General features: G+C 42.8%; 1 protein-coding gene across 20 annotated transcripts in view; it reads left to right on the forward strand.

The window, feature by feature from the left end:
• The window catches only part of DOCK9 (dedicator of cytokinesis 9), a 283,110-nt gene that overhangs the window by 93,472 nt on the left and 163,735 nt on the right, over window positions 1-25,903 (forward strand). For 4 of the 20 annotated variants that reach the window (XM_032402703.1, XM_032402706.1, XM_032402704.1 and 1 more), the window contains exon 1: window positions 8,633-9,014. The exons of 9 other annotated variants lie outside the window; for them this stretch is intronic. In XM_032402703.1, coding sequence (XP_032258594.1) covers window positions 8,721-9,014 — 294 coding nt within the window. In that variant the 5' untranslated portion in view covers window positions 8,633-8,720. Of the gene's footprint in view, window positions 1-8,631; window positions 9,015-25,903 lie in introns of those variants that run through there. 7 more of the 20 variants (XM_032402702.1, XM_032402701.1, XM_032402710.1 and 4 more) reach the window with 2 other exon arrangements.

Genomic DNA, 25,903 nt, shown 5'->3' on the forward strand with positions numbered 1-25,903 from the left:
TTTGTTTTGTGTTCATTTTACCATTTATTTATTTTTAAGATTTTATTTATTCATTTGAGAGAGAGAGAGAGCGCACAAGCAGGGGGAGTGGCAGAGCGAGAGGGAGAAGCAGGCTCCCCGCTGAGCTGGGAGCCCGATGTGCGGCTCGATCCCAGGACCCTGAGATCATGACCTGAGCCGAAGGCAGAGGCTTAACCGACTAAGCCACCCAGGTATCCCGGTTTTACCTTCTATTTTTGAATCAACAGAGGGACTTTAAGACCTGGCCCCTCTTTGTGGAGGGGCAGTAGAATATTCACAGCCACTGGTGTTCGAGTTTTCAGAGCTTGATGAAACATCACCTTCTCCCTTTTAACCATTATTTTTCTTGGAAGAGTTTTTTCCCCCTTGTTTGAGAGGGGACAGCTGAAGCCCCTTGTGTTGCATGTATAAAACTTCAGAAATGTAACAGAAGTTACAGGTCTATTCAACAACCTTAGTAAAGGACCACAGCTCCATGACCGTCGCGGTCACCAGCACTGCCACCATCGGTTTCCAAGTTATGTGATGTGTGTGTTTTGATTCGGCAGGGCAGGGGAGGGAGGCTTTGTGCCTTCCTTGGCATTGGCCCTCCCCACACACTGTGTTTGTGTCTCCTGCTCTGGTCCCTTTATGTGTAGCATATCTACGAAGAAATTCATTTAGATGAGTTCCATATTTTTACAAGCGCTCATGGGGGAAGTTTGACTTGTCAGGATGTGTCATCCAGGAATAACGTTTGAGCCCCCTAAAACTGTCTTTGTTTCCTGTTCCTTGGCAGTCTCTTAATTTCACATAGGAAATCCATCACAATGAGCTTGGAAGAAGTGGAAGACCATCCTTTAGGTGGCAGGATGAGAAGGGGATACATCATCTTTGCTGCTGATGAGTTTATCTTATGGAGGGGACATAATCTACCGCTTTTTAAAAGCGGGGACTTTCCAATTATTGTTAGGGAACTGGTATGATTGTAAATGGTCATTGTCTTTTAAATGCAAGTTAAATTAAACCAGAAGTCCTAGGGGTTACTCCACAACTCACTTTGCCAAGTTTCCTCCTGATGGACTTTCCCCTTGCAGCCTGGGGGTGTTTTCCTTTTTGCTGAAGTAAGTGTCCGGCTTTTGCCTGGAGGCCCGTCCTCTCTCCTGCCCCCAGGGTAGGTAGCTGATGGCCGTGAACTGTGACACCTGGGAGTGATCAGCCCTGTGCCCCCTGTCAGCTTGTCCCCATCTCCATCATCTGTAAGTCAAGAGGGTCCACTAGTTTTGTACCTTATCAACACTCATGGAACATGCTTTAAGTAATGTTAACATACACAAAGATTTTACAGAACCGATAAACTTGGAGGGTGGGTATTTGTGATTTTCATTAGGTTGCTTTGGGAGGTAGATATGGGGACAAGTGAAGGAATGGACGTTTGTCTTCCGTTTACAATGGAATGGGGCGTTTTATTTGGAAAGAAAAACTTTAGTGCTTTTAAAAAGTCTTTTGGTTGTTTTTCTCACCATGCATATTTCCTAGCCCTTAACCTCAACCCTTGTCATGTAGTGAGGAAAGTTAGAAAATCCTTCAACTCCTGTGAGGCATGGGTCTGTGACGAATCAAACCGAAGTGAGGCAATTCATCATTTATTCTCTAAGCAAACATTTATGGACTCCCTTCTGTGTACACACCACATACCCCCTGCCCTTGCTGCAGTGCTTAGAGCTGACAGGGGGAGATCGAATGTGCTGGGTGGTGCCTTCAGGGTGGACCCTGTGCTCAGAGCTGACGCTGTGTGGCTGGCGGGGCATTGGTAATTCAGGCTGGGAGTTTTGTTTCCTGAGAAAAATCAGGCACGTTATGTTTTCCTTTGCTTTGTAAATTTCCACCTCTAACAGGAATCATTGACACTGTTGGCTGAATTATCATTATTGTGTTTAAAGTAAATTGACAGTTTACACAAAAACTATTGGTGTGCAGAGTGTAAAAGCTCTCTATCCACACTTCGGGGAACCTAACTCTTCAGTAAATTCATCCAAGAAATATTTTTTGAGCATCTACCCTGTTTTAGGACCTGGGAATAGAGCAGTAAACAAAATAGACAAAAATCTCTGCCCTCACAGAGTGTCTTCTCTTCTTCTTTTTTTTTAAATTGGGATTAGGCAAATAGGAAAGTAGAATACAGAATGCCAGATGGTGATGGAGGCTATAGAGAAACGGAAGCAGGGAGAGGGACTGTCATGGGTGGGGGGTGGGGCTGTCTTAATGGAGAAGCTTCTGGAACATTTGTGGCTGCATGCAGTCCGTGTTCCTACACACAGTGGGACACATACATGATTCACTTGGGTCTTGGGAATGCACAGAATCTAGTTAGAATGGTAATGGTGGACATTCTGGTCCCTGTTTTCCAGAGGAAGGACCTGGGACACCCAGGGTGGTGAAGTCGCTGTGCTGAATTCACACCAGAGAGCAGTCTCTAGATATGGAAGGACTCTCCCGTCTTAATTGCCTCATCTGACAACAGAGCCTTCTTTAGGGCCTCTGCCCTGCTGTCCCAGTACTGTGAGCTTACTTACCCCAGAGCTGTATAGAGAGGGCAGCCGGCCTCCCCCTGCTCCCCCTCCTCAGCCATAGAACATCCTGTAGTCCTTGTCATCTCTTAGCCTCTCAGCTCTGCCCCTGCTCCACCAGAGGAGGATCCTCCACATTTAGGACATCTTCCATTGAGGATCCGACACATTTAGAAATAGATGGATCCACAGTTTGGTCTTTGTGTTTTTCTTTTGTGTGTAGTGGGGAAATGTGATTTTAAAATGTTTATCATTCCATTGGGGTCGTTTGTTTTCCCCCACATCTTATCAATAAGGGAAGTTTTAGTAGTTCATGTAGACATGTAGAGCTAGAAAGATTTTTTAGTGTATGTCCTTCGTTTTATAGGTGAAGTTTGTGGGACCCAGAGAAGTGAAGTGACTTTTCTATTATCACACGGTGGTTGAATGGTATAGTGGGGGCTAAAACCTCGATGTGAGCTTTTTCTATACCATTATCTTGCAATACAGCATATTCATTTTTTCCCCCTGAATGTGGAAGTAATAAGTGCTTTTGAAGAAAATTTGGAAAGTAAGATTTTAGAGAAAAAAAAATTCCTAATAGTCTCACATACCAGAGTTAATCAGCAGTCATATTTTTTTCAGTCTTGTATGTGCATGTTATTGTGGGCATTTTCTCAGTGTCATTAAAAGTTCTCAAAAAACATAATTTGTATTGGTTATCTTACTTGCCCTATTTTGGAGGTGTACTCTCTTGGCCTTGGGTTGTGCATCTGGCATTACGTTTCATATAATGACCTGTTTGCAGACTTGGCCATCACTCAGCAAATGAGTAGACTGCTGATTGCCATCGAATGGCTTGTTTATTTAACTGGTGCTTGGTGTTTAAATTGCTGTTGTTGTCTCTACTTAAATAGAATTTGAACCTGTTAAAGTGAAGAGCTTTGTGTCCCCAGCCTTTGCTTGGCTCTCTAGCTCATTTCTCTGAACCTGTTTACTTATTCTGTGAATGGGTGATCGTCCCTTGGCTCCTTCTCTGAGTGTTAAACTCTAGGGCCCTCTCCTCAGAAAAAATCACAAATACACAAAATTTGGAATGTAATTTTAGAGGGTTCACAGACCATTTTCCCCCAAGTTCAGCCTTGGATTCCAGGCTGTGAACCACTAGGCTAGATGATAATGCATATTCCATTTCTGTGATCATTTGATTAAATCTCTGATGACAAGAAAAATTGAGGTGAGCATCAGACTTTATATCAGATTTTTTTTTTATATTAACTCTTCTAAGAGGCCTCAAGGGTCTGATGCAGAAAACCCTTTCCTCTCCCACCTCTACCTGCCCCACATCTGTTTCTCTTTTTGTCACTATATCCTTCCTCTACCGAAACTCTTTATTACTTCCCTCCCTGCGTGTGTGGCCTCTAATCCTGTTCTGTTCTGTGCTGCTGCTTGTGCCTTCTGGGTTCTCTATTTTTGTTTTCCTCAGACGGCCAGATCATTTTCCTGACACCTTTTCTTTTCTTTGGCTAGCAAGCTGACTAATAACAACACACTGTGGAAAATCTTTAGTCATTTGCTCCTTTTTGCAATTTTTCTTAATAATTTGTACTTACTGTTTCACATTTCCCAGACCAAGAGAAAAGAGCTGATTACTTTGGAGTATATATGTGTATATATACATACATATGTATATACAGATTTTATTTAGATACATATATTTAATATATATTTAAGTCTCTACCTCAAATTGTGTGTATGTCTCTATATGTATATACTTTATTTAAATATACTTTACATGTACTTTAAAGGCATATATATATAAAATTTAAAGCCTCTGCACTAATGTATATACAAATATATATAATATATAACACATAATATATATATTATATATAATACAAATATATACATATATATATTTGCCTTTAAAGTTAATTGTTATTTTTTTTTTTAAAGATTTTATTTATTTATTTGACAGAGAGAGACACGGCGAGAGAGGGACCACAAGCAAGGGGAGTGGGAGAGGGAGAAGCAGGCGTCCTGCGGAGCAGGGAGCCCGATGTGGGGCTTGATCCCAGGACCCCGGGATCATGACCTGAACTGAAGTAAAGTTAATTGTTATGTTTTAAATATCCTTCTGATATGGCAAGAGTCCCTAAGAGTGAAAAATTTTGTTGAGGTAATTGAGATTTATTCCTTGTATGGGTTATTCCTTATATAATTATTAGCTGCAGCAAAATGCAGTTTTAAATTTTATATAATTCATTGCTAAAAACAATTTTATTTACACTCTTTAAAGGTTCAGTTGTACTGTTTGCAAGTATACCTTTGTCTGAAAAATGTCTAGCAAGTTTTGCAGGATAACATTTTCTTAGCTGGGAGAAAGGAGCATTTTAATTATTAGTAAATGGTCCATTGGGTTTCAGTTTATGAAGAGTTGAATGCTTCTGCCTTAATTTGGGCCATTAACAAATGAAAATGTTTGCATGTGGGGCGCCTGGGTGGCTCAGATGGTTAAGCCTCTGCCTTCGGCTCAGGTCATGATCCTAGGGTCCTGGGATCGAGTCCCGCATTGGGCTCCCTACTAGGCGGGGAGCCTGCTTCTCCCTCTGCCTCTGCCTCTCTCTCTCTCTGACTCTCAAAAAAAAAAAAAAAAAAAAGTTTGCGTATTTGAGATAAAGATAAGCAGTGACACAGAACTGACATAAGCATTAAATTCAGCAGACATGTTCTGAGTGCTTGCAGTCCTTAAGACACTGGAGATGCAAAGGTGGTTAAGATATAGTTCCTGCCCTCATGAATTTATAGTCTCATCAAAGAGTGTGACACATACAAACTTCATAAAAGGTGGACTGTGAATAGCTCCAAAATAGAGGTAAATAAAAGGAATGCCCCGAGGGTTAACAGAAGAGGAGCTAATCAATCCTGGCTAGGAGGATCAAGATGGCATTTAAACTGAGTCTTAAGGCATGTGTAGGAGTCCTGGGTCAGAGGGTCTTAAGGTCCTTGTTTTTCAGAATGTGATGGAACTTCATCTTATAGTGGAAGGGGGAAAATGGAGGCTGTAGAGTCTAAAGTTAGCCTTCCTTACAGTAAAAAATTGCTCTTGGAAAATTACATAAATTTTCTATACAGATTTCATAAGTAATTTGTGTGAATATTAAATCCTGAGAACTGAAACCCATATACAGAAGCATTCATTCCATCCTTCTTCCCCACAGGGTTTACTCCATTCTGTTTAAACAGTAAAATTCTACATACCTTGAATACATGTTCATAGGTGTTTTTGTTATTGTAAGAGTTGAACAAGTTAGTGTGTGAAAGAACTTGAGGTTGCTAGATAGTAGGAGCTCAGTAAATGTTGGTGGGCTTGAATCCAGAGGTCCAGGAAATACCTTGTTCTTTGAAATGCTGCAGAGGAACCCTTGGCCACCAACTTCCCATCCTTCTAAGATGGCATTTCCTCTTGTGACTGCTCTGACCAGATGTCACTCTCATGTCCTCAGACATGGGTCTCACGAACCCTTTAGAGAAACCACATCCTACTTAGAGGTTTAGGTTCTGGAATTAAATACTGTACCATGTGACTCCCCTAGACTGGCGGACTTCTGAAGTGTTGGTTGTCCTAAATGAGGAGAGCAGAGCCAGAGCACTTGACGTTGCCTGAGAAGCTGTGTGACAGCAAATCTGGGAATAGTATCAACATTCCTCTGCATCCTGAGAATTTCCTTCTCTCATAAGTTGGACCCTTCGGAGGTGATAAATTACACGGCCATCTTGCTCTCAGAATTGCTTTCCTTTATCCAGGATTTAAGTATAATGCTCTCAGGTGGTGGTGAGAAAGCAGTGTGAACTTTGCTGCTGCATTTCCTGTAAACATGTTGGGAACTAGTACATGAATCAGTCCCTTTTTATGCAAATCTCTGTGTGAGAAATTAAAAAAAATTTTTTTTCTTGCCTTATAGCTTGGTATGTTTTCTCCTTTTGGTGATAAGATTTAGGGAACCTAACCTCTGTCCGTCCTGGCTACCTGGAAGCTCAGAGCCAATTTAAAGTTTTTTTCCTTGATTACAAAAGAAATATCAGTTCATTGCTAAAATTTTGAAAAATATGGGAAAACTTTAAGATGAAGATGCCAGGTTCGTGGCATGAACGCAGGGGTTCAAGATCACTGTTCAAAGGTAGCTATCATAATCAAGCAGTGAACCAGAAAGACCAGTTGATTTGAAATTGCTGAAGCATTTTTTTATGTCTTGTCACAACAGGTTGGTGGAATTGTCATTTTAGATCACACAGCCAAAGTCCAGAATTTAAGATAAGGGCCGATTTCTTCAGCTGGGAATAACAACAGTAACAGTAGTTACCCTTTAAATGAATACCTGTACCTGGCACTGTGCTATGCCATTTTTACCTTTTTACCTCTTCACTAAATTATCTTGATTAAAGCCAGACACTGCCTTCACCTTTAGCTGCTGATCAGCAGCTTTTACATATTTTGTTTTTTAGCAGTTGGTATAATTAGAATAGACAACTGTTTCATAGTATCATGGTTAAGAATGTGTCCACTGGATCCATATTGCCACTGCTCACTGTGTTACCATCTGCACATGTGTAACCCTTCTGTGCACCAGTTTCTGCATCTGTAAAATGGGGATAACCTGTTACCTCCTTGGTTGTTACAAAGATTACGTAAATTGTCCATGCTGGGCACTTGTAGTGTTCATACAACAAATAACCTTTTAAGCTCCTATTCATTACTTACAGAATGTAAGTAATTTTGACCAAGTAAATAGGATAGCATTTTGCTCAAAGTCCTGACCGGCTGGTGACTTAATGAAAATGGGGAATCGAGGCAGAATTGGGCTATTTAGAACTTCTCAAGCCATTTCAAGAAGTTGTTCAAATTGTTGGTTATGCTGTACTTTACTGAGGCTCAGTCTGTCTGTTTAGTGTGTGGCTTCAGACTTTCTTGCCTCTGATTTATAGGGTAATTCTTAAGTTTTGATGTAACTACTACTTCAATTCTATATTTATGTAACTGAGGCTCTTTGGGTTTTTTTTTTTTTTTTTTTTTTCTTTTTCTTTTTGGTCCTCTTGTAACTTTATGAAGATAGGCTTTTAAAATTCATATATCATACTGTTTTAAAGATTTTATTTATTTATTTGACACAGAGAGAGAGGGAACACAAGCAGGGGGAGTGGGAGAGGGAGAAGCAGGCATCCCGCCGAGCAGGGAGCCCGATGCGGGGCTCGATCCCAGGACCCTGGGATCATGACCTGAGCCGAAGGCAGTCGCCTAACCAACTGAGCCACCCAGGCGCCCCATATATCATACTGTTTTAGAACCTAGATTTGGCAAGTGAGTTTATATTTACCCTGAAAGATTACCCAAGGTTGAGAAATGGGCTAGTTTAAAAAAAATTATTGTAGAAACTATTAATTTTTTTTAATAGCCTAGTTGAACCCTTGTGACTTATTACACAATTAATATTCACACCCAGGATTTCTGGTGTTTGAGTGACAGAAGGGAGAGACACTACCTTATATTTTTACTGTGATCCTTTCAGTATCTCATCCAGGGCTCATTACCAACACACCTGTTGATGGATCTAAAGTAATACTCTGTCTAATAAAAGCATTTACCATGATAGGTAGCATCCCATCAAACTGTTTGATGACCTCGTCTTTCTGGCATAAAACAGTAGGTAAATCAAGTTCCGTGTGCTGAGGTCTGCCATGCGGGGAGGGACTCTTTCCTTACACCCACACCCCTGAGGTGCAGGCTATGGGACCCCTCACTCTTTGCCCTTCCCTGTTTTGCCCATCAGCCAAGCATTTGGTGCTTAGCTGTATCATGAAGGAAAGCATCCAGAAACTACAGGAATTTTAGAACACCCAGACAACCTAGCTGTCTCTTCAACCCCAGGAGCTTCAGATTTGAAGTAATCATGAAAGTCTAACTGTGACTGATTTTCTTTTAAACACTGTACTATTTTGATTCGGCTCCATTTGGCCCACGCCATGTGGAACAGACACAATGAGGCTGGTCTTTATCAGAGAGACAGTACACTGTGTATTGTACAGTTCGGGTTTGTTTTCCTTTGGCTGGCGTGTGGGAACCTCCCATTCTCCGAGCAGTAGTAACACCCCTGGAGGCTGGCCCTCGCTGGCATGCCCTCCCACCCCACCGGCTCCGTGGACCCAGCCAGCGGGCTGACCACTTGTGCTTGGGAAGCTTCCTCTCCTTGCTCAGGCCAGTGGCATGCTTGTGCCTTGCACGACCAGGGACTCGCAGCTGTCCCAGTTGCAGACTTTCTGACTTGGCGTTTTCAGCCGAGAATGCAGGCTGATAAATGCAGGACAAGTAGTAGAAGTGTCAAGAAGGAGCTGGTGATTGAATCCCCCCAGCAACGCAAGGATGCAGCTCAGGGTGAAGTGGAAGCAGAGGGCCCCGGGCCAGTGCTGGTGAGAGCGGTCGCCCACAGCGTTTCTGTGGTCTTCTCCACGAAGTGCTTTCACTGTGTGTGCGTGCAAAGTGTCTTCTGGCAGTCTGGTTTTAAAACTTGCTCTGCCTGTGTCTAGTGAACTCTCCTTTCTTCTCCTGTAGATTCACTTTGGTTCCACTTTGATTTTTCTTTGGGTGGAAAGATTTGGCATTTTGTGGATGAATGTGGTTTCCAGGAGGCTGCTTTGTCTAGGACAACTTTGTATTGTTCAAAGTTATGTCCCACCTAGCTGCAGGGTTGCCAAACAAACCCAGGGAGGCACGTTGCCCTCGCCTTCTGTGGGATTGACAAAGTACTTTGCAAGATGAAAACATTTTTATATGATGTATTTATGTTATTGTGAAAATTAAGATGACATTGGGGCGTTTTAAGGAACATGCCTGTTGAAGTTACATGTGTTCTCACTCACTCATTTTAATAGGTTAGCCTTGAACAAAGTAAGAAGTAACCTAAACTTTGAGCCAACTGATAGAAACGTTTCCGTTCTTGTCATTAGCTAAGCTCATAGCAGTTGGGATAAATTCAAAGGGCTCTGGTAGACTTTGTAAGGGAGGAATGTGAAAAATGGTTGTGTTGTTATCATCAATGAGTAGGTTGTGCTCCTCTCTCGGAATTTCTTTAGTACAATAAAGGCACATAATTTTTTAAGCAAACTGCAAAAAACCACGAACATGCACTGCAGAGGGGACAATTGAGCCTTTCAAATGATCTGTTAAAGGGATTGTTAAACTAGTACTTAATGATTTTATATAGTGACTTTTTTTTTTTTAAGCATAGAGGTTCAGTTGCTGTTATAAAGTGTTTGGTTAACTAACATAATTTTCAATTAGTGTCTTTAATAATCTGAACTTAAACTTCCCTATAATGGGTTGGATTTGGATTAAATTGTTTTCCTCCGTGACACGTGAGACTGCCTTACATTGTTTTGCCTTTAAAATGATATTGCTAACTGTGAACTGAGAAAGTCTGTAAATATGATGGGTTTTTTCACTGCAGATTTTCATCCGAGTGATTTAGTTTTCTTCCCCCTGGTATATTGTGTAGAGATGTTATTCATTATCTTGGATTCCTTTCTGCTAGCACAATAGTTCATTTATCCATTGAGTAGCTTGAGCCCCTTCCATGCTGTGTAGATTTAACTGGTTAAAGCTCCTAGCTGATGTAACTTAGGATTTCTTGGAGGAAGTTGTGTGGTTTGGGTTCCCTTGTGAATATTCTTAAAAGTCTTTTGTCAGTGTTTCTCCAGATGTGTAAAAATATTTATCCAGAGGCTTAAATACATTATAGAAAGATGCTGTGTGATTCTTTTTTTTTTTTAAATCACACAAGTGACTTTTAAAATATTTCCTTCTCGGGGCACCTGGTTGCTCAGTCTGTAGAGCATGTGACTCTTGATCTCGGGGTCATAATTCGAGCCCCACGCTGGGCATAGAGATTACTTAAAAAAAATAACAAAAACTTCCTTCTCTTTCTACTGCTCAAAACATCAGCAGCTCATGTCCCAGTTATTTGTTTCAGTCAGTCTCACCCCAGGCAGGTCCACAGGGAGTTCTTTTTCCACTGTCCTGGATGAGGCTGTGCCGGCTGCGGCTGCACCTCGTGGGTCCAGAAGCTGCTGGTGGCGTGGAGAGCTTGGCTCCGAGCATCTCACAGCATCTCTGTGAGAGAAAGGTGCAGGCAGCAGTGACACACTGAGAAGCTTTTTCTTATCTGATAGTGTTTCTCTTCTTCCACTGGGGGAAGCAGGATAAAAAAGAGCTAATAATGGATAAGAGAAGCAAGGATATTTCAGCAGGGCCTCTGTCCAGGGCAGATATTCTTACTTGTGATTGTCGCTGCTCACGGCAAATGAGAATTCAATAAACTGCTTGGAATACAGCCTTTTTTCCAAGATGATTTTTAAAAAGTATGCCAGCACAGTCATGAGATCTATTTGTTATAGTGCTGTTCCTTATTATTGTCAGCAGCCCAGGTACTTGGTGAGAGTACATTTGTAACATTTAAATGTAAGTAACTTACTTTATTCAAGAGGTAACATTTTAAAATCAAGTTTTGCTGATTTTAGTTATGTACACAATCAGTCCTCGGGGGAAATGTTACATAGTTTAGAAAGCATAAAAGTAATGAATGCATGTAATAAATATAGTGTAGAAATAGGGAAAAATAAAGTGCCCTTACCTTTAGTCCGAAAGTGTCCAAAATTAGTTATTTGGTGTATACACTTTTTTTTTGTTTCGTTTTTATTTTTTTAAAGTAATCTCTATACCCAGCGTGGGGCTTGAACTCACAGCCCTGAGATCAAGTGTTGCATGCTCTTCTGACTGAGCCAGCCAAGTGCCCCTGGTGTATAGTATATACTTTCAGACTTTCTCCTGTGCATATAAAAATATAACTTACTGTGGTGTGTGTGTTTGGCAAATGTACTATACTATAGATTTCTGCATTAATTTTCTCCCAGAACATATCAAAAACATCTTTCTTTGTCATCATAGCTAGATTTATGTCATTATTCTTAATGGCTGTATGGTATTCAATTTTATAGCAGTATTGTAATTTGATGTTTATTTAATTTGTTTCCAGTTCTTTGCAATTAGTACAATGTATGGTCATCGAGAAATGACTTTGGGCTGTGGATGACTAACAGTGCACTTACTAGTAACTATAAATATATCTTAAAGCACTTAATGCAAGTCAGTATTTGTTCTCCAAAATTTTGATCAGAAGTCTCCTCTTGATGCTCCTCTTTGGCAGTCATGTTTCTTTCTCCCCTGCCAGGACAACGGTTAAGGTCTCCCTGAGCAGCAGCTGCTTGTTCTGTGCTAGGTAAAGCCAATGTTTCTTAGAGAAGTCTGTGTATGGACATTCTGAAGTTTCAGAGGCTGCAGAGTTCAACTTACAGGCACCTTCATAGGTGGGTCTTGACCCCTCATTTTGACAGTAAGCAGGGGAGGCCGTGCATGGCGAAACTTCTCCATGCCCAGCCAGGCTCACTGCCAACCCCATTGAAAAATGACTTTGTGGGCTGTGAATGACTAACAGGGGAACAATCAGGATATTGTTGACGTCTACAGGTTAGTTACCCTGCTTACATTTGAATACCTATTTTTGCCCCCCAAACTCTAAATTCCTGGAAATAATTTATTCTAATTGTTATTTCTCAGCAATTTAGAGGAACAAGGTGTGGCCTCAGAGTCAGAAATGGCTGGGGTAGATGTCCTTTGTGTTGCCCTTTCATTGGGTTATTTTCAAGAGGCATCCGAGGACTGTAGTACAGGTCTGATTTTGGGAATTTGGAAGGTTGAAAGATGTGAAGATAAAGAAGAGCTGAATTTTAATGTGTTAGATATACTCCTAAGGTATTTTTTGAAAGGTTTCTTTTTAAAGATTTATTTTATTTGAGAGAGAGAGTGTGCACGTGTGCCAGTGAGTGTGAGTGTGAGCGGGGGCAGGGGAAGGGAGAGAGAGTCTCAAGCAGACTCCCTGCTGATCATTAGCCAGAGGCAGGGGCTTGATCTCATGACCCTGAGATCATGACCTCTGCCAAAATCAAGAGTTGGACACTTAACCCCTGAGCCACCCAGGCACCCTGAAAAGTTTCTTTTTTGAGACACCTTTTCTCCTTGCTATTTTTGTGGGATTTTCAAGTGGTAAAAACTGAGTCTGAGTTCTGATTTTGATATTTTGAATGAACACATGATTAGCTAAAGGGCCCCATGAGAGGTAGCACCCGTGGCAATGTAGTGACGGTGGGAGACCCGGCTTCGGGTGGGACAAGTAGCAGCGCTGCCTGGGAAAACCTTTTCTCTCCCTGAAGTTCTGTTTGCTCTAGAAATAGACAAAGAAGTGAATTAAGACACAAACCCTCAAGTATAAGGTTATGGGCAATGATCATGTGGTTGTGTATATCCTATAAAACTTTAGATGACTGTGATTGAGTTAATTAAATTATGCTTATAAAGCCCTTTGGTCCCACAGGTTTTCTGGCATCCCTATAGATATCTTTAGAAATAATTAATGATATTAATTACATTGGTGATATTTAATAAGTAGTTTTTGTTTTGTTTTGTTTTTAAAATACTGAGTGGTAAAGGAAAGTTCTTATAAGCTTTCTGTAGTGAAATATTCCCAGGTGATAAAACCAGGAAAGTTTACTTATTCAGGGCCATAAGCCTTCATTATGCTTGTTGGTTTTCCCCCTTGATTGTTTATTTGTTTTTTCATTCAACCCACATTTATAAGCACTGAGATTTGCCAGACTTACACTTACTAACACCCTTCCTCTCCTCAAGCCGCTAGGTCTTGAGGCTAATGAGGGTCTCTCACATGGTATTTATTAGGCACAGTGAGTGCTAATCTCATCCATTCTTTTCCACTTAGGCAGACAACACTTAAATCATCATCAGTTCCAGCAAGGACATGTTCTCGAATTTTTAGCGTCCAAAGCAGGCCCAGTCCTGCTTTACAGAAGGCACAACGGCCCCTGACCGTCCGTATGAACAGTTTGCATGGATGAGTCCCCCAAAGGTGCACACATTTTTGTGGTGCTGTCAGTGGAAGGAATCTTTGGGGAGTGCATGCTTAGATAAGTTGGGGTGAATTGACTAACCTTGCAGGCATGGAAAACTGTCCCAGAGAAGGGACTTCCACAACCCTGTCACTACCTGTTACAACCCAGAGCCACTTTCTGGGATTCTTGCTTCTATAGAACACGAAAACCCACCCAGCTCCAGTGTGCTGCTTTCTCCTCTCGTTGATCAACAGGGAGGCAGAAGGGCTGATCACTGTTTTTTTTTTTTTTTTTGACAAGGTAATGCAATTGCTTTCTTTTTATTTTTTGGAGTAATAACAAAAATATTTATATAGTGCCTCGCTCTGTGCCAGACACTGTCTTAAGCCTGTTAAACAGATTATTTCAATTCTCACAGTTCTAGGAGGCAAGTGCTATTATTGTTTCCCTTTTTACAAATGAGGACACAGTACAGAGAGGTTAGGTAACTTGGTAAAAGTTACATCTTTAGTATGTGGCAGAGCCAGGGATTTTTGGCTTCCAGTCAGATTTTCCAAAACCCATACCTGGATACTTAACATACAGTTCATGAACAAATATGAACATATTTGCTTGGGCTTAGCATTAGTATTATAAAGATGAAAAAGAAAGGTTGAAAAACTCCTTGCCCTTTAAAAATTTAGAAATTTTTAGAGAAAGACCAACTTATAAGTAACAGAACAGCAGTGGTTGAGTAGCATAGACAGAGGGATGGCTCTGCCTGAAGGAGTTGGGAATACGAACAAAAGAGGATTCATTGGTACTGGGAGTCTTTCTTACTCTGGGTGTCACATTTTATCATCTTTCCAGGAGGTTATATAGGAGTATGGGTTGATGGAATATCTCAGAGTCTGGAGACATCTTATTTTCTTCCCTAGATTTATTTTTTAATGAATTTACAGCATGATCCAGGATAACCCTGAAATGCTTATTCCCTAACCAGTAACATGGGCACACTGGTCCCTGTTGTGTTTAGAGGAGGCTGCTATTTGCTCTATGTGCTCTTAGACAGGTAGTGGCGAAGTAAGAGGCCCCCGAACTACGCCACAGGTAGCAGGTGGCCTGGGCGGTCTAACAGAAATCCCTTTGGAGACCGGAGACATATTTTTGGTCCCAGATCTGCCTTGCAATCCCTGCTGATCATTACCCTTCCCTCCCCTCCCCTGCCCCAGCCCTGGCTTCACTAGTTTTCTCATTTGTAAAATGAGAAGCATGTAGTAAATAATCTCTCAGTTCTCTTCTGGGGCTAAAATTCCATGGTTCAGGGTTATTAGCTTTGATCCCAGAATAACCTGTGATGGAGTCAGGTCAACACCCTGGAGTTTTAGTTTCAGGTTCTGTGTTTAGTTTATTCACAATCTTTTGGGTTTTGAGTTGTAGGAGCTACAAAATAGGGGATATTGGATTGCCACCCAATGTAATGAGTAAGGTGAGTGAAATGGGTTGGCCAGCCTGGAAATAAATAAAAGTGGCAGCAGAATTTGGAGTTAGCAGGGAGAACAATGCAGGAGATTCACAAAGGCCTGACAAGCCTACAGATGACATATCACTCTGAGTATAATTTTAGAACCAAGAAGGCTTGGAAATTATAGTTTATCCTCAACCTTCCAGAAGTTTGAAATATCCCTGTAATGTGATATAGCTAGTTCTAAGTTTCTCTTAGAGTAACATTTTGAGGCTTTAGAAGTTTTAATACTCACTTTCCAGACAAGAGTATGTACCACCTACCAGTGGATCTCTGAGGGTTTGGCCAAGTTCTCGGAGAGGAGCCAGGCCATACTTCTGTTTTGGGATCTCCTTGCTATGGAGAGTTGTCACGACCAAGGGAGAAGCAGAAGTGAGTGATGCAAGGAGCCCTATGCTCAGTCATGAGACCTGGGTTCTGTGTCTTTTAAACCTACTTGACATTTCCAAGCCAAGATTGCGTTTCTGTCAGATGGAGATAGTGGTAGTGACTGCCCTCTAGACAGCTCATCTCCAAAGGTTATCTAGACTGCCCCGGTCAGCTTACCACAGTGAATCTTCCCTTGCTCTGAGCTGTGCTCCAGCATGCTGCCAGACTGCTCGTTCCCAAACACAGATAAAGTCCTTTTATAACTTCGCTTTGCAGAGAAGGCAAAGCATGGCTTATCTGATCCTTGGAGGCCAGCCCTGAACTGGCTTGCTGGCCTCATCTCCCACACCTTCCCAAATGCATCCCGACCGGGCCCCGTATTGTTTGACTGAGGGCGCTTTCCTACCTGGCACAGCTCTTCCTGTGCCTGGCACGCTTCACTGCCAGACCATTTCTGTCTGCCCTTCAAGTCCCAGCTCACATGCGAGCTCCTCCAAGAAGCCCTTTGAAACCCTCTGCCCACATTTTCCCACAGGCCGTATGCTCCTGTGGCCCATCATGGCATCGTTATTCTAGCACAGTCAGTTATTACACAGCTCTACTATCTTGTAGCTAAGGCTTATATTCCAGCTTCCGTCACTAATGAGGGGGGGAGCCTTATGCCCCAGTGGGAACCGTGAGTGGTTTTGTTTTCTTTGTATTCCATCTCTGACATAACATCAGTGCTCCCCCCCCCCCCCCGCCCCGCCACCTCTTTTGTTCTTTTTGGCATGGTCCTGGTCACTCTTTGAGGAATGTATTGGCAAAGAATGGGCTGCAGAAAGGGCCCTCCAGGAGAGACTGGGTCTGTGGATTCTTCCTCAGTCTTTCCGCTCCCCCCTCAAAGGTTTAGCCAACCGATACCCAAATGAGTTGAATGGCCAAAAGTAAAAAGGGGTGCATCTAGAGGAAGCTACTTGACTAAATAGGATGTGGGTATTATACCCTGAAACTTTGCTGTGTTTCTGTTATTTTTGATCTAAAATGCTAAGCAGCATTTTATGTGAGTACTTACTTGAGTACAGAAGTGCAGACTTAGGTGAACAAAGTCAAAACCCTTTTCTCTCTTCCTCTTACCCAGTACCCTTTTGTTACCTCTACCACTTCTTGTCAGCCATTCACCTTCTATGGTTGTAGTACATTGGAAAAAATCATTGTGTGACCTTAATCCCAGCATGCCATGACTATATGTGGAAAAGGTAATGGAGACCCATAAGGTGTAGGGCAAGGAAGATACCTCTTCCTGGGGGAGAAAGATAGGAAAGATGGGAAAGGTGGGGCCTGTTAGCAACACTGAACAATGCAGGTTGCCTCCTTTACTTGACCAAGACTAGACCTGTTTTGTCTCTAATGTGGGATGGTATTTTTTCCAAAATCTGTCTTTTCCCCCCAAGTAACGGTTTCAGGAAGTGGTTTGTCCTTTATTTTGCCTTGAAGTTTAAAAAATCAACTGTATGTTAAAGTTTCATACAGTCTATAATAGTACTGTTTAATAGAAATACAGCATGAGCTACATACGTAATTTAAAAATTTTTGGTAGCCAAATTAAAATAAAAAGAAATAGGTGTAATTAATTTGAATAATGTAATTTTAACCCATTATTGCCAAAATATTATTTCAGCATTTAATCCTTATAGAAATATCAAGGCATTGTATATTCTTTTATTCCTGCTAAATCTTTGGAATTTTATGCCTGTAGCATTTCTGAATTCAGAATAGCCACACGTGGCTGGTGGCTACTGTATTGAACAGTGCAGATCTGTAGACTTAAGTATTCTGTCGCTTATACACCTCAAACCAGAAAGTTGTTGTTTGAGGGGGGTGAGTCATTGGATGGGGTACCGTATTTGTGACACTGTGGAGGAAAAATGCATGATTTAAGTGTAAAGTTGGGCTTTCCTCATAAAGACGATCTTTAAACTGTTTATTGGTAAAGTATATTAAATACTACCTAGTGACATTAATATATGTCCCAGCATTCAAACCTGACTCTTCAGGAAGATTTAGTATTTTGGGGTATGATTTTTAATATTCTTGAGACTGAAAACAAGTATTTTTCATGAAAAGACTCTCTGCCTTTTATCTCTCCCTCGGTGAGATCATGGAACCGGGGGCAGTTCAATGCCCAGAATTGGGCAGAAAGCCTCAGACTTCTGTCCTCCCTGGAGATGTGGTGGCTGAAGCATCACAGTGTGGAGTGGTGCTATGCAGTTGTCAAACAAAGGGAAGTGGAGACACTGGGGAGGCATTTCCTGTTCTAGAACTTTGACGTTCCATCGTGCTTATTGCAGACTTAGGTGAACAAAGGGGGGAAGGGTCCTGGGCTTGGAGCCAGGAGATCCAATGGTCACCATCTGTGTGACCTTCACTAATTTATGTAGCCCCTCTGAGCTTCAATTTCCTCATCTGTGAAATGCTGATGATACATACAGATCTGGGGGGAGGTTTTGTGAGATAATGTGTGTCTGATCCAGCAAAGGCATGTGTATGTTGTAGGCTCTAAAGTTTTCTTGAGTCCAGATGACATAACTTTGTATGATCCCCATGACCACCATTTCATTCCTGCTCTGAATAGGCACTGTATGTCGAAACTTTTCAATAACCGTGTGATGATGATAGAGAACTTGTTACTTTTCCCATTTTCTGATGTAGATATGGAGATTTAGTAACTTTCCCCAAGGCCACAGAGCCAATAAGCAGTTGGAGCTAGGATTTCCTGAAAATACTTTTTAAATATGAAATTCTCGAACATACACAAAAGTAAACTAGTAGAGGGTTTCTCAGACTTGGTTGAGCATCAGAATCACCTGGCTTTGTTAAAAACCCAGATTACTAGGCTCCACCCCCAAAATATCTGATTCAGTAGGTCTGGGATGAATTTGCATTTCTAACAAGTTCCAGATGATGCTGAAGCTGCTGGTCTGGGACTGCACCTTGAGAACCCTTGGACTGGTATAATGAACTCCCATCTGCCTGTCACTGCCTTCAACAATGGTAAATGTTTTTGGGACCAGGATTTTAATCCTGACTCCTCACAGCTGCCTTTAGCTGGTCCCCGAACAGCCTTTCTGGTGATGAGGTATGCAGAAACTCTTCTGAGAACCAAATATGTATTATGAATATTCCCTCCCCTGCTCCCATCCCTGCTTCCATCTTCAAATAAGTAGCTTAAAGCTGTTTTGAAATCTGACTATATTGGGCCTTTTAGAGCCTTTTAGCTTAATTACTCGACCTCTTCATTTCAGAGTTCCAAAAATAGCTTTTATTGACATAGGAAGAATTAAGACTTTCAAGAAAAATTCTGGAAAGAAAAATTGTTGGCTGGAAAAGGATCAGCCAACAACAGTACAGATTTAAGATAGAATTATTTATACAGTTACCATGGTGCATCTTTTTCTTTTTTGCTTTCATTTTTGCTTTATACTTGTGCAAAAATGGCAGGCAGAATTGGAAGCTGGGATGGATGTGTAAGTGAGAGGCACATGCTGAGCCTGCCCCCCAGGCTCTCTGTCTGTTCTCTCTGTCTCTGTCCTCTGTATACCCCCCTTTGCCCTCTTATCCCATACCCCGTGTCAAGGGAGAAGACCTTCAGATCTTTGCAAGGACGAGATCCCCATGCCACTCAGCTCTTGTCTTGTGTGCCTGCTGGGCACAGGGCGTGGAGGAGTCCCCTACATCCCTGTCTGGGCTTCTCTCATTAACATTCTCTGCACTCCCTTTTGAGCACAGCTGACTAAATGCAAGCAGCTCTGTGGGTTTTTGTTAATTAGTATTATCTTTATTACCTCACTTTGCATCGTTTCATGTCTCTTATACCATTTTCTGGAAGTTCTTGATTTGATAGTTTTCACAGTCTTTAATTCTGTTTATTTTAGTAATGGGATAATAATTTTTGGAAAACCACAGTTATTTATAAAACTGACAAATACAAAACCCAGACTCTTTTCCTTCCATCAAACTGATGTTGAATGTCCAAGTTTTGCTAATGCTGACATGCCTAATGAAATAAAATCTTCGTTTAGTGAGAAGTCCTCTCATTTGAGTGCTTTTTCTTAGTGCTGTATAAAAAGGGAATTCAGCATCTTATCAGTGTTTATAATGTAAAGAACTGTATTCACAAGTGTGTCATTCTTTTAGCCTGCTCTGAGGATAGCACCACACTTCAGTGTGAGAAATCTATTTAGATGTCTGAGACTTTGGTGTCCGCTACGCATTCTTCTAAACATTCGCCAGTTAATTAACCATATGGGAATGCTCAGGTTTGAGCTTGCTTTGCAGTGCAAGGTTAGCTAAGGTCCTCTTTTTCCTCCAGTTTTTTGTATCGCGTGCTTGTGCACACCGTTATTGAAAGTGCAAAAATCAAAATGTAGAGGGGAAGAGCATAGAGCAGGGGTCAGGAGACCTGGGATCCAGGCCCAGGCTTGCCGGCAACACCCCCCAGGCCTGGGGACAGTCACGTAAATCCCACGCTCCCGGGTTTTCCTGTCGGTAAAATGAGAGGGCTAGACCAGATAATCTCAGCTTCCGATGTTTGCAGATCGTAGTTCTAATGTTATCGGACCTCCTGCTCCTTTTAAACAAGCATGCTTCTCAACAGCTGCTGAGGCCATTGTTCCCGCACACACTGATGAACACCCTGGAGAAGAACATGTACTACTGAAGGGGATGTGATCGTATTTTGATCTCCTAAGTTTTAATGTCCTGGGTCGAGGGAAGAAGAGCACGTCTATGACGAGGCAGTGGGAGGTTGCTTTCCAGGGTGAGAATGGCACAGGACCTAGTTCTATACTGCTCAGCCCCCTTCTTCCTGCACCACTTTGCTTCCTCAGGGCCGTCACGGTGGGGCACACTCGCCGCTCTAGCCTCCTCTTCCAGTGGAGGCTGTAGTCCAGGGGCGGCTCAGAAACCCGCGGGCACCCCAGGCCAGCCAGTCATTGGTACCTCCTCGTACCTCCTCAAACAGATGTCATTCAAATCGTTTACTGTTTATTTATGTATTGTTTGTTTGTTTGTTTGTAGGCTCTGTGCCCAGCACGGAGCCCAACTCGGGGTTTGAACTCACAGCCCCAAGATCAAGACCTAAGCTGAGTTCAAGAGTCAGACATTCAACCAACTGAGCCACCCCGACTCCCCAGTTGTTTACTATTTTATTTTATTATTTTATTTTTTTACTTTTTTCCTATTTAGTTATTTTTCTGTTCAGTTAGCCACTGTATAGTACATCATTATTTTTGACGTAGTGCTCAGTGATCCATTATGAGAGACTGAGGGTTGCCTAGGGCAGAGACGGGGCAGGGACTGTTGAGCCATTCCTCTCCCAACTCCAGCGTGGCCCACCTGTCCAGAGAGAGCAGGGTCCTACAGTTAAGCATTCTTTGTTTCTCCAGCACGTCCATTGCAGAGCCCCAGTGCTCACCTCGGGTAGCTTATTCACGTGCTCCTGGCAGCCACATAGAGTACCCTTTCAGAAAGGAGTTCTCATAAATGTTGTTTTCTCTCTCACGCTGGATTTCCAGAGATACTGTAGCACCCCTAGAGACTGGTTTCCTAAGCCCTTGGCCTGCTGGCACCCCATCCCCTTTACGCAGCTCTGCCCCAGCTATCCTGAACTGTTCGCTGCTTCCGCAACTCACAGTGCTGAGAGGAGGATTTATCCAGAAGCTAAGGATTCTTTCTTTAGTTTCAGGATTCCTTCCAGGGCCCTGGGAGGGCCTCCAGCAACTTTAACTTTATATTCAAAATTTTGTATTTTTTTTTAACCCCTTCCCCTTCCAGATATGTAAATGTCAGCCCCACAAAGTCTGGTTCCCATCCGGGAACATGTTCCTTGGTGTCTCCATTTTCTCTGCAAGGAATCCCCAGTCCCCCCTGCATCCTGGCTGACGCGTTCCTCTCTTAGACTTGGCTCTGAAGTGCCCCACACTGTTAGGTTTCATCCCTCATCCAACACGTATTCATCGGATGCCTACATTATGCCAAGCCTTGTTCTAGATGCTGAGGGAGCAGTAGATAAAATGGAAATCTTTGCTTCTGTGGAGCTTGTAATCTCACTGGGGGGGTGGGGGGGGGAAGCAGGTTCATTCTAGGCGGGGTCAGATGCCACTTCTAGGTTCCCACTGCTGTCAGTCATTCTGCTCTCATCGTTCACACGTCTGTCCATCTCCCCTCTGGACTGTGAGCTCTCTAGAATGGGGGCTGTGTCCTTGTTATCTTGGCATCACAATGCATATGGACAGGCTCAGTAAAAGTCTGTGGAGAGAAGGAACACAGAGCTGCTAATAACATTTGCATGCGAGGAGGGGATGCAGCTGCTAATTTCCTGTGCCCACCCTAATTATAGGAAAATGAGGATTCTCCCTTTAGATTTAACCGCTTAAATTCCGGGTGGGAGTATGCAGTGAGAGCCGTGGGTAAGATAGGAGCAACAGGAAGGCTCATTGGGCCACCCTGATTAAACTCTGGCTTCAGAGGACCCTTCCTTCTTGTTGCAAGCTGCATTGTCCCCTCCCCAGCGACAGTGCTGGGGTCCTGTTGGCAACTTCAAGAAGTACACCATTTTGAAAATGAACTAAGTTCCATGAAGAATTTTTATCTCAGCCGATCAAGTAGCTTTTATAGTCATGCAGAAAAATCAAGGAAGTTTTAAATTCTTTATAAGCAGAAACAATAAATTTCTCGTCTCTTAAAATAGAATGCTCCAAGAGTTGCTGTTTCCTCAGTTTGCTATTTCAAGAAGTGGTATTCAGGATTTGAGCTTGTGTTAACATTTAATTACCAGAGACACAAAGTCCAGAAATGACTAGAAAGTTCACAGGAAGCTATCCTGTCAGAGAGAAAAGCAATGAAATCAGTAAGCCTTTCTGCCGAGCTCTTCCCGTGGTTTTTGAGGCTTCATACGTGACTGGCCAGAATTGAACTCACCTGTGGGCCTATGTGCTCCAGCTATGCTGGATTCCAGAGGAATCTCATTTTCCTGGCACAGAGAGGATTCCCTAGCTTCTCTTTGCCTGTGGATCTGGAATTTCAATTTGCATGGATGTTGGGCAGCCAGACCCACAGCATCACGTGGTGGAGGAAGGAGTGAGGTTGGAGAACCTCAAAGGGAGGTTAATGGGGAGGGCACTGTGGATCATGCCTTTTGGCACCTGTGACAGCCACAGGATCACCGGGGTTCACCATGCTGCCCCTGCTTCGACCAGTGGATGGGGACTGGTGGGGCCGTGATATCAGGGGCTAACCTGTACCCATGTTGTCCCTTCAGATGCAGCTCCTCTTCCCGCTGTCCTGATCACATGGCCCTGGCTTCAGGCCTTGCCTGTGGATCTCTGGCAAGGAAGCCAAGGTTTTGAATCATTGTTATGAAAATGTCTGTGGGCGCTGGGCCTCCCAAACTCTCCAGTAGAGTCTGCCTCCACTCTCACCCCACATAACCAGCTGTGAGCAGCGCAGCATGGGGCTCACTCTCGCCTCCTCTAGAATCTTCAGTCCTGCTGCTCTCGTGGCCATGCCCTAGGGGAGTGGGTCTGAAGGGCTTCTGTATGCACCCTGACCCCCCAACTGTTGTTCTTCTCTGTCCTGCCTGACACAAACTTCGTCAATACTCTCTTCAGTTTTTAATGTAAGCATCTATTTATATTTATTTTGGGCTCAGTCCCTGAATTCCAGTGTCATCTCTGTTAGTATACAGTTTCCTCTGTTTGGCCTTTTGTGTTCCCTTCTTTGTGCATGCCCCTACCATTGTTGTCTGTTTTATTTTATATGTTCTTGGAGAGTACAGGAAAGTTTTTGTAAACAGATTGGTAAAATTGAATGTATGTGTAACATTCACCACTCCCCTCCCCCACCAAAAAAAAAAAATCACTGTCATGCAAGCGACACATTTAATAATAATAATGCTTGTAATAGTAATAACAACAGCTATATTTATCATGTGCTTACAGTTTTCCAGGCTCTATCAGGCATTTTACATGCATGCACTTGACGGAGCCTGGGAACAGCCCCCTACAACTGTGCCGCTCAGCTTTCTTAACCACGGTACCGTACCGCCTTCGAGTTGATCCACATCTCTGGGGTGTCTCTGGCCCCACCAGAGCAGATCCAGGTTTTGTGAGTGATGAAGCTTAGAACGTGGGGGGCCTTGTCTAAAAAGATAACTCAAAATTATAAATACAAAAGGAGGCATGGAAGTTAATACTTTATTTAGAATTTGAAAAGAAATCACAACAAATTACAAATTTTAAAAAGGCTAACTCAAACCGTAAACATCAGAAATATAGGAGAACAACACTTTTATGAATAAATCTCTTGATACACCTCAGTAATACTTTCTTCCCTACATTTTTTGGTTTCATACTATTATTACCTCTTCATATGATCATGGTTTGATTTGATGACTCTGTAATGCAAGGATAGATCATTTCATCTTTCTTGTAGCATTAGTCAACATCTGTATTTTATTAATCATAGTTTACGAAAGTGTCCTCTAGTTTTATAATGTTTGGTAGCATCACATAAATTTTTAGGATTGAAAAAGACCTCTATTAGGTTTCTTTCATATATGAGCTGAATAATTTTGGGGCATTCTCAGATTGTGCAATAATTAACTTCAAATATCCCCCAAGTAGTCCTGGGGCCAAACCCCTTGAGATATACCTGTATTGCAACATGGCCCCTGATGCTGCACTTCATGTGACATGAGTCATGACACTGGGTGGACTGACACAGTGGCCATGGTCACTTCGGATCTTCCTAAGAAGCCAAGATGCCAAGCAGCAACTGAACTCTACACAGACACGGGGCCTGGGCAGGGGTCGATGCAAGTGAAGGATACCAGGCTTTGTGCACAGTCACTGTATCTCTGGGCCCTGGGCTAGATGCTGGGGGTGGGGTGGGGTGGGCAGAGAGGAGACCCAGCCCTGTCCCAAGGCACTAATAGTCAAGGAGGTAAGCTGTGCACAGGTCGTTTCAACCCACGGCTGAATGAACTGCACTCTAGGACTGCTACTAAGCTGGGGGGGGGGGGGTTGTCCCTGTCAGAGAAGGGAAAGACTATCTCTAATGGGTTGAGGGAGGTGCACCCCTAGTACAGGGCTAAGTACTGTGTCCTGGGGCTAGAGCAACTCTGCTTTCACTCCTTTGGCTTATTTACCTGTGGGAGATTTGTTTTTTAGAGGAAGGATTCTGCTAAAATAGGACATTTGTCAGCAGCCTGCAGGGCTGTAGGCTTGTGACAGGTGCAGAGGTGTGAGCGAGTGACAGGAGCAGGCTTGTGTCAGAAGCGGAGCCACATTGCTTCTGTCCTGGTCCTGGGGTTAGAGACACAGCTGCCTCCGTAGGAGGGCTGCATGTTGGTTAGGGAGTTCAGAACTTTGCGCACTTGAAGAGTTCCCACTCTTCCTTCAGCACCTTGAGGCATCACTTCTGTGGTGAGGTGAGGAAACGTCCCAGTCCATGGGTGGCACTTGGCTCAGCCTCCTCCCTTAGCTCTGCATTTAACTTCCACCAGCACCTTTCGCCATATTGAATTAAATGTTTCCGAGCCATCCTCTTCCACTGTCCAGAATGTCCTCAGCTCAGTTCCATGGCTAGTCTCCAAGGAGTGACAGCCCTCCTCCAGAATTGTGTATAAAATTTTAGAAAGGAATATGTATACACATTTTTGGGGAGAGTGGGCCCAGGTTCTTAGAGGGGTCTATAGCCCCAGAGAGGTTAAGAAGCTCAGCACTGGGCATGTTCCTTGTCCCTCTCTAATTTACAAATTCCAGCCCAGTTCCTGGGACATCGAAATCCCTGGGGGAGCTTGTGCAAGCGCAGATCCCCAGTCCTACCTGTAGAGTTTCTGATTCAGTTTACTTTTGTATCAACTTCTCAGGTGATGCTGCTGCTTGTTACCAGGACCCCACTTTGAGAACCATTCTTGTAGACTTTTATAAACTGAAAGTACCATGGTCCTCTCCCTGTCAGATTTCACAATAACCTGAGAAACAAATGTTCATAAATAAGGACATTTAACCTCCAAATGAGGACAAAAGCTAAAGAAGTTGTATCTATAGATTGAGTTACAGTTTTCACTTACTATAAAAGCAGCATAATCAGGCCCTGTGCAAGTTCTGAATGTCACAGACTCAGGAGCTGACCGAGTCCCCGTGATGCTTAGGGAAACACAACATCTTTGAATATTTAAAATACAAACCAGTGAATTCTCAGGTTTTCAAAACATGGTGGTTCCGATGGCCTAGGAGCAGCTCCATCCATGACTGTTAGTTGATTTGGGTAATTCTGGGCCCAGAATCTTGCTTTTGACCATAGAAAATCAAGAACTTGGCTCTTTTAGCTGTGTCACCCCAGGAAGGATTAAACTTAAGTGTGTTGATGGCTTTAAAACCAAGGCCATGTGCCAGATCTACGCTAAGTCTCTTTCTACGAAACT

Source organism: Phoca vitulina, unplaced genomic scaffold (assembly GCF_004348235.1).
Source record: "Phoca vitulina isolate PV1807 unplaced genomic scaffold, GSC_HSeal_1.0 scaffold5, whole genome shotgun sequence".
Classification (NCBI taxonomy): Eukaryota; Metazoa; Chordata; class Mammalia; order Carnivora; family Phocidae; genus Phoca; species Phoca vitulina.